Here is an 8,881-nt window from a genome sequence, read left to right as displayed (position 1 = left end):
ACAGACATCACCCTCAATTTTACCCGTATACAAGAACCTTGTTGTATACCCATAGGATTGAACTTGATAATTGGTCTCCCAGATAGTTAGCGCGGCCCGATAACGATTCAAACTTGTCAATTTATTTATTAAGATATTCTTTACTAGTTGTAGTTATTTGAATTACTTAATATCTTTTCATGATTGTTGGAAAAATCAATTAAATTGAGTAAGTCGATGTTGACGGTCCAAATACACCACAAAAAAAAAAAGATGCACTCTGCTGGAGTAATTCACGTAGTAGTGAGATCACTTTATAATCTACGGCAAAAGAAGCACTAGACCAGAAGTTGTTAATTCAAGATATATCAAATGAAAAGTTAGACTCACTTGTATAACAATTGTATGTACATGCCCAAAACATAATTATTAAAGGTTACGATCATTTTTAGTCCACGGTTAACATTATTTATATTCGAGGACCACAAACTATTAATATCTCGGGACTAACATAAATTATATATTTTTGATTATTATTTAAGACAACTAAACAGAGTTATTTTCCCAATTATTAAAGCAAAAATAAGTAACCACCTCAGCATTCAGCCATTTTTTGATCAATCCCCCAAATAAGTAAAGCGCCCAATCAAGCAAGCTTATAACAAGATAAAAGGCGACAAGATTAGGAATAATACGTAGGATATCCACCAACCTGTGGAGATTACTTTTCCACCTTTATTACTTGTCTATATTTGCTTCTGCCTTTATATATACATTGAATGTTTTGATGGTTAGTATTTTCAGTTCAATTCCAACTCAAAGGACAAAGCAAACTCAAATTCGAAAAATGGAGAATGGGAGTGAGCATAAGCCTACGGTGATGGTCACAAATGACGACGGAATAGACGCACCCGGTTTGAGATCTCTCGTTCACGTTCTTGTCTCCTCCAATCTCTTCAATGTCCTTGTTTGTGCTCCCGATTCGTACGCCTTCTCTCTCTCTCTCTCTCATATTCTTTAATTTACAGTATTTCTTCTTGAATTTTAGCGAATTTGTACGTAAGATCAGCCATCTGTAGATAGTTTATGGAGTATATTAATTGAAATTGGTCCCACTTCTGGAAATTTTCTTAATTGTTTTGGTCTCCCCCCCCCCCTTTTTTTTTTTTTTAATACTGGTGTCCAATGTCGATTGTCGGAAGTTTTGCTTTTCTTTTCTTCCTCGTGGCCTTGATAAGTTGAATCAATGGTTAAAACTTTTATTTACTTGGGAAATCGAGGACAGTTGCAGTTTTGGTTATTTGTTTGGTAAACTCGTGGTTATCACCTACTGCTCCAGTCTTGATGGACCAGTAGCGGGAGTCAACCAGTGGCGTGCGCGAATATTCATCAGTGTCACATTTAAAAAGTAAAATGAATATTAAATCATAAAGCTACTAATTAACGATAGTAAATATTTAAAATATTCACCATTAACATAAATATTGTATCTTTTTATTCTTCATCTATGTTGAAGGAAAAAAACAAAAGAACAAGAAATTTTTTCTGTAGAAATAGAACTACATAGTCCTTTTCAAAATTTAGGATTAGTAATTCTGTAGAACTAGAATATTTTATCACTTAGATTGTTATGAATGAGCTTCGTCCATACTTTTTGTTTCCAAACAATGGGGCTAACAAAGTTATACTTAAGAAAATGATTATGAATGATCTTCGTCCATACTAGTTCTTAAATAACGAGGATAAAAAGTTAATCAATTAATGTGGTTAGAGAGATTTAATCCCTGACCTTTACCAACAAAATGACAAGCTTAACCAGTTGACCACGCAGTGTCAAGAGTTAAGTAGTGTCATTGGTAACTAATATATTTTTGTTAAGTAATCTTTATATGTGTTTAATAGAAGTTTCAGACGACACCGCTTGGGTGGACATGCATCCGCCCCTAGAGTCAACAGGTAGCACACACCCATGATTTAGTCGAGGTGCCTACAAGTAAAGCTGCATTTTGCAATTCATAGATTCTTTTATATTTTGTATTTGTCTTTAACGGAGAACGGTAAATAGCAAATGTTTGTAGAAATAGTGTTATATCTCAAAGTATGCGGAGAAAATTGGATTTCCGATGGTTTTTCAAAGTTCTGAGATACAAGATCCATGCACAGTTTCTTGTGCCTTACCATTTCAGTGGAGCATGCATGATATATAGTGTCCTTATCTATATGACCAACATATCAAGCAGCTCTGATAGGTTAAGTAGCAAGAAACATTTTAGATGTGTTGGTCACATGTAGCTTTATCTATGTTCTATATGAATTCGTAAGCCACTGACAGTGAGGTTGTTCCACGGAAAAGAGCACTCCCTTGCAACTAGGAGGATGGGAATTAAAGTCACCAAGAGTGGAGAGGGCCAATAGTGATACGCGGTGGGGATTTAGAGGATAGAGTTTACCAAATCAAGGACAAACAAATAAATAAACAAGCCACCTCATTGTTACCATTGTCTGAAAACAATCACTTACTTGTTCAAACTTCTATCAGCTTGTTATAGTTTCTACTGAAAACATTCTGATCCCACTGTATGTATCTGATTTGACATTTAGGTTACTTTGATAGGGAAGATCCTAATTTATCATTTCATCTGAAGGGTCATCTGCTGGTAGTTTGCCTTGTTAGTTTTCTGTGTTTCTTGAGTAAAAGGCTTGTTATATTATTACTTTAAGAAGCGACTTCTGAACCTAATGTATCGTATCTGAATGTCAAACATGTCTGCCAATATTCTGCCCATGTCCCTACATAAAGTCTTGTCATTGACAATTGCTTAACACCATTATGATCATCAACTAGAACACTATGTGACTGTTAACTATTAGATATTCACTAGAATCACTACAACTCCTTATATGAAGTAGTGATTATAGATTGAAACTAAAGATCTGATATACATCAAAGTTTCAGGGTAGCTCATTCTCTGTTAATGTACTGCACTGTGCTCTCTTCTATTCTCTCTTAATATGTTAACGTCCGAATGGATTTGTATGATATTTATTGTATTCTTATTCCCATCTTCCCAGTGAAAAGTCAGCTGTCAGTCATAGTGTCTCATGGCAACGTGCACTTTCCGTCAAGAAGGTGGAGATCAGTGGAGCGACAGCCTTTGCAGTTTCTGGTTAGTCAGGATCTTAAAAAACAAATTGTCATAATCTGCTTGTATCTTAAATATAGTGTACTTTAGTTTTTTTCTGGTTTCATGGCCCATGTTTGTAGAATTAACTTAACTAAAGCCCTCCTCTTAATCATAACTCTGTCTCTCTCTTGTTTTCCTTTCGGCAGGAACTCCAGCAGATTCCACTTCCATAGGGCTCTCCAAAACGCTCTTCCCCTCAGTACCTGATCTGGTAGCACTTAGCTTCAGTCATCACATATTTTTGTTTAGAGGAAGTTTATATTTTAATGGAGGAAATTCATTTAGCTATATCTTACATTTAATTGAAAATTTACTTTTTACACTCCAAAAACAAATATTAAAAGTTGATTTTGGCTCATGTTTTTTCTTCCTTGTAATGGCAGCTGAAATCTTGCAAAGTTCATTGTATCTGTTTTTGTTGGGATATCTAGATTGACGGATTTAACTTTTAATGCTAAAAAAAAACTGGCTACATAGGCTTTCTTTTCATCATTTACTGTCCTAATTTCTCAAAATGATGAAACTTGATAAGTTGTGCTGCTTTCTAGCTAAAATTGTTAATTTTCCAGTCTATTATGGTTTCACTAGTGAATTCTCCTCAGAGATACAAGTAAAAAAAGAAACGGAATTAAAAGTACAATAAAGGTTCAGCTTGAAAAGATCAAAGAAAACTACAAATAAACACTGATGGATATGATATCTGTGAACTAGGTCCCTAGTGGGATGAGACTCCTTCAATCAATCAGGATGAAGGGTCTAGTGAAAACATCAGTGGAAGATCAGAAGTTATTTATGAGATTTTGTGCTCTTTAACTAAATGGACCCCTTTCTGATACTTTCATAGAGTTTTTTTTCCATCATACTTCTCACTTCTCATAGCTAACTAACAATTCGTTTGCTGTTATGGTTTTCTGTCGAACCCCTTCTTGTTACTTAGTTATGTCATACTATAGACGTCCACAGGATTAGCATTTGGCTTTTCCTACAAGCTATATGTGTGCTAATAGCCTAATCTACCACATCAAATCACACCATGTGTTGCTCATGCCAATTTATGCTTGCAGGTTGTCAGCGGTATTAATATGGGTAGCAATTGCGGTTATCACATGTTAGTATATCTCTGCGTTGAGCCTTTAGATCCTTCTGCATGAAGCGCTTAATAATTACCTCTTGGCCCGATATATTTTTAATTCAGCTATTACTAAATATTTTATACCATCTTGCTTTGAACGAAGTTTCACATTTTTAATCATGCACCACCCATGGATCCATGAAACCATATAATGATGTGGTGTTGTGGGTTGAAAATGCTATACAAGACCTTCATTTGCCAATTCTTGGTTTCTAGTGGTCCAGAGTTAATTGAGTTTCCCTGGTGCTGCTACTGAAAAGTTAGCAGACAGGCCATTTTCTTATAGTAAAACCAGGAGATGCTAAATGTTAATGAATCTATTGTTGGTAATGCAGTGTTTACTCAGGGACAGTGGCTGGTGCACGGGAGGCTTTCTTCAATGGTGTTCCTTCTGTCTCACTGTCATATGAATGGTATAGTACATAACATTATCCTGTCCTCAGTTTAACTTGAAGGCAAGTTACTTTTCTGTTCTTACTCATCAATGTGATTTGAAAAATTCAGGGTTCGTGGAAAAAGTGAAGTTGATAATTTCATATTGGCTGCTGAAGCTTGCATGCCCATCATTACATCTATATTGGCTGAGATCAAGAATAAGACTTATCGTCAGAATTGCTTTCTTAACATAGATGTCCCTGCAGATGTTTCCAATCACAAGGTAAGCCAAACAATAACTACGGTACCGTTGCCATTGACAGAGAGTTTGAAAAGAATAAATGGGAGATTATTTCAAAATATTGAAAGGGGTATAACGAGTATAAACTACGGTACCGTTGCCATTGACAGAGAGTTTGAAAAGAACAAATGGGAGATTATTTCAAAATATTGAAAGGGGTATAACGAGTATAAAAAGGATCTTTATTTCATCTATTTTATTGGTTAAAGAGAAATATCTATGTATATAGATGACTGGGATAGCTTGATAGATGTGCACTGTGAAGCCATTTAAACACTTTGTAAATATTTTTTATACAAAAATATTCAGAATTGGCGTTACTCCTACCCAAAAGATTTTTGGAACATAGCATCTTATATTTTTCTTTATTTTACTTCAATAAACATTTAATAAGCTTCAAACTTAGAGCCCGTTTGGACATTAAAAAAATTTCACCTTTTTTTCGAAAAATTTTCACTTTTTTTCGAAATCAGTGTTTGGCCATAAAATTCCAATTTTCACTTGAAGATGAATTTTGGAATTTTTCGAAAATTTGAAAAACTCCAAAAAGTTATTTTTCAAAATTTTCACTCAAATTACTCACAAAACTTCAAAAACAACCCAAAATAATATTCATGTCCAAATACAACTCTAATTTTCATATACCATTTTCACTTGAAATTTTTTTTCACTTTTTTTTTATATTTTTAATTTTACAATTCTTATGTCCAAACGCCCACTTAGTCGAAACTTTTGGTTTAGTTTTGCACAAGCTTTAATAAAGCCACCTATAAGCTTAACTTAATTACGATTATCTTTTCTATTTATTGCATGCTTACCCAAGTTGACTTCAAAATTAGCCAAATTGTTAACAAATGCAAATTTATTCAAGGATGATATGTTATTGATTTGAACAATATCCTGTTGGAGAGATATCAAGTTTTTAATTGAGTACCTTTAGAATATAAAATGAAAAGGAGAACTTAAAAGTTAAGTAGCTTGATTCTTCTGAAACTATTTCCCTATATTCCGGATACTTGGTAAGTTGAATTCAAGTAGCTATTGATGTGAAAAATGTTTATAAGGATGATATTGTAATTGATTAAAACAAGTCCTTTGAAACATATCAAGTTTACCATTTCCAAAAAAAGGAACCATACTAAGTTTAAAAATGAGTACCTTTTAGGAAAAAGAAAAGTGAAAAAGAATACAAATCTTAGTATGTTGGTTCTTTAGTAACTTTCTCCTTGTTCCTGAATTTTGGTGAAGTTGAGGTCATTCTTATGGTTGATAGTGAAGGTTCTATGAGGGAAATGTGCCACTCTGCCTGATCTAGAAATCCTAAGATGGCTGGAATTAATTTGGGTGTTTTTGTTGCCAAAGTAGATTAGCTATTGACTAGAAAAAGATATTGGCTATTGATAGGGTTATCGTCTGACTAAGCAAGGCAAGAGTGTTTACAACATGGGATGGAAGCAAGTTACTTCTGAAGCACAAGGTGGAAGAATGTTATCCACAATGACGATGGACTCATCAACAAGTACAGAAGCATGTGTGCAAGAGCGCCCTTCAAGCACACAAGAACACCTATTGTTTAAGAGAGAAGTATTATCGCTTTCTCTATCTAGTACTTATTTGCTAAAGTTTCCTTTACGGTAATCACAGAAATGCATTTCTTCCTCTGCTCCAATGTGTTGCCTTTTCAGATCATCTTCCTGCCCCTGCAGCATGATACCCTTTTCCGTTCTCATTCACAATGCTGGATATCTTACCCTCATGTTATTTTTCTGCATGTTCTCATGCTTATTCCTTTTTCAACTCCCCTTTCTTCTTTTTTTTTTTTGTGGGGGGGGGGGGGGTAAAAAAGCTTTCTTGGAGGTTTTCTTCCCTGAATCGGTGCATTGTAGATTATGACATGTGCCTTTTATCTCTCTTTCAGACAAGAGGTCTCGAATGAACAATCTTCCTGATGAACAAAATGGGTTGCTAATATAGCTAAAATATTTGTAGAAGGAGAAGTCTTGATTTGAGAATAGTCATAGGTTCCCATATATTCCTATAATTTCTGTTTCAGCTTTCATTCGCATTCCTCTCGAGGAGTTCTCTACTGTTGATTCTTCTTGTGGATTGACTATTGTAACGGTGCCTATTGTACAAGTGACAGGATGATTATATTATAGACCTTAAGACTGCAAGTTATCTACCCAAGGTCTTAAAATTTGTTTATAACGGGTTCTTATTTTACTCAAGGACATAGCATTTGAGATGTTCTGGTTTCCTTCATTCTTTGTACAGGTATTTTTTGGTAAAAGGTCTTTCTACAGTTATTGAACGAATTGTATGTCTATACTTTACCAGGTCAGGGGAGCACAAGTGGATGATGAGGATGGTGATTACTCGTTTCTTCAACAAGGCTATGTATGTAGAACTTGTTTATTTGATGGAAGTTATTTGATGACGCTTGCCAATGGCTCATCATTAACATGTTGCTTACCCAGTTACCCTTAACTACAGATTACTGTTACGCCCCTTAGCGCCTTATCTCCTGCCGCTATAGATGATGTGGAGTTCTTCAAAGGATGGCTGCCTGGTGTTTGTGATCGTGTCTTTCCGTCTTCTTAATAGTGCTGTAAGTTTCCACCATTTGCATAAATTCTATATATGTACCAACATTCGGGTTCCAAATACTCCTGTTTGGATCATAAGTCCTACTTATATCAATCGTATCTTTTTCTCTGTTGACTTAAAAGTTCTACATTTGAGTATGATATGCGTGGAGCCTAAATGACTGGAATATTTCCTATATGTTTCTGGAACCCTTTTTTTTTATCTCATTAGTAAATCCAGATTTGCGCGTTCTGTCTGAAGCACTGGTTAAAATGTTCAACTATAAGAAATTTTCTTGCTTCAGCTTCATTCCATATCAACTGCTTTTTTTCTTTTGTATGACCTTTTGTGATGCTCGTAGTCAAATCGAGAGCGGTTTTACTGGACACTTTGTAAAGATAATTGAGATATCTTGCATCATGCTACGTTTCCTGATAATTTTGTTGTGTTCTTTCAGCATAAGATGCTCTGCAATTCGATATCAAGGCAGTAGTAGCTAATCAATCCATACATCACAGATGTTTTGCAAATGAATTTCATTCTTATCTCTATCATCCTTCCCCCTTCAAAGTTGATTCTTGATTTCTAGATGCCATTATGTAAGATCAGGTATCTAAAAGTTATAAGTACTGCATTCTCAGATCAAGAACAGTTGCCAATTTAACACTACTATGTTTGTTTTTACTTTATTTTTTCTTTTTAATATTATTATTGGTATCTTTTCCTTGAAGGCTTATTTAGGCCATCTGACGATATGGCAGACTGAACTAACATACTTGCCTTCTCTCTCCACCCACTCCATGAAACGAACCAACCCATAAAAGAAAAGAAAAGAAAAGAAAATCTTTTAGATAGTATATTAGCTATAGTTTGCTTGCCAACAATTGGATCACATTAATTTCATAGTTCTGTACTGTAATTTCATATAAAAGATCGATGAATCTTAAGGGGCCTTTCCAACGAAATGTTTAAGATTTCTATAATGTATCTTCGAGCCATGGACATATCATAATCGCGGGGTGCATTATACTTAGCTAGGTCCCTTTTAAATACTGACACAAGGGTATTTTTGATATGTGATAAAAGGAATTTTTTATCTTTTATATTCTGTGTTTAATTAAGAAAGAATAACACCATAAATCACTCCATAAAATACCTTGAAGTATTTTAGCCCAGTTACAAATTTGCAAATGTGTAGTCAAATATCAATAAGCTTAGATTTGAATTATTTTTTTTATTTTTTTTAATTCTCCAGACCTTCAGGCGCTAAATATCCGTGAGTTTTTATTCTTCTTTTACCTCAAGTTTATACATACCTATCCC

At 34.5% G+C, this 8,881-nt stretch overlaps 1 protein-coding gene across 3 annotated transcripts; it reads left to right on the top strand.

Moving 5' to 3' along the window:
• Positions 1-559: 559 nt before the first annotated feature.
• LOC107799132 (uncharacterized) lies at positions 560-8,204 on the top strand. 3 transcript variants are annotated; one of them, XM_016622213.2, is made up of 11 exons: positions 560-674; positions 784-963; positions 3,052-3,146; positions 3,311-3,375; positions 4,229-4,272; positions 4,632-4,709; positions 4,801-4,954; positions 6,377-6,556; positions 7,310-7,369; positions 7,466-7,580; positions 8,016-8,204. In XM_016622213.2, exons 2-10 carry the CDS (start codon positions 827-829, stop codon positions 7,571-7,573), a joined length of 921 nt encoding a protein of 306 aa, XP_016477699.1. In that variant the 5' UTR covers positions 560-674; positions 784-826; the 3' UTR covers positions 7,574-7,580; positions 8,016-8,204. The 3 variants fall into 3 exon arrangements, with proteins under 3 accessions (XP_016477699.1, XP_075101249.1, XP_016477698.2); XM_016622212.2 differs by lacking the exon at positions 560-674 and having other exon boundaries at positions 775-963; XM_075245148.1 differs by lacking the exons at positions 560-674; positions 8,016-8,204 and having other exon boundaries at positions 681-963; positions 7,466-7,818.
• Positions 8,205-8,881: the final 677 nt, after the last annotated feature.

Source organism: Nicotiana tabacum, chromosome 22 (assembly GCF_000715075.1).
Source record: "Nicotiana tabacum cultivar K326 chromosome 22, ASM71507v2, whole genome shotgun sequence".
Lineage (NCBI taxonomy): Eukaryota > Viridiplantae > Streptophyta > Magnoliopsida > Solanales > Solanaceae > Nicotiana > Nicotiana tabacum.
Note: the sequence above shows the minus strand (reverse complement) of the source record. Positions and strands in the feature narration are given on the sequence as shown.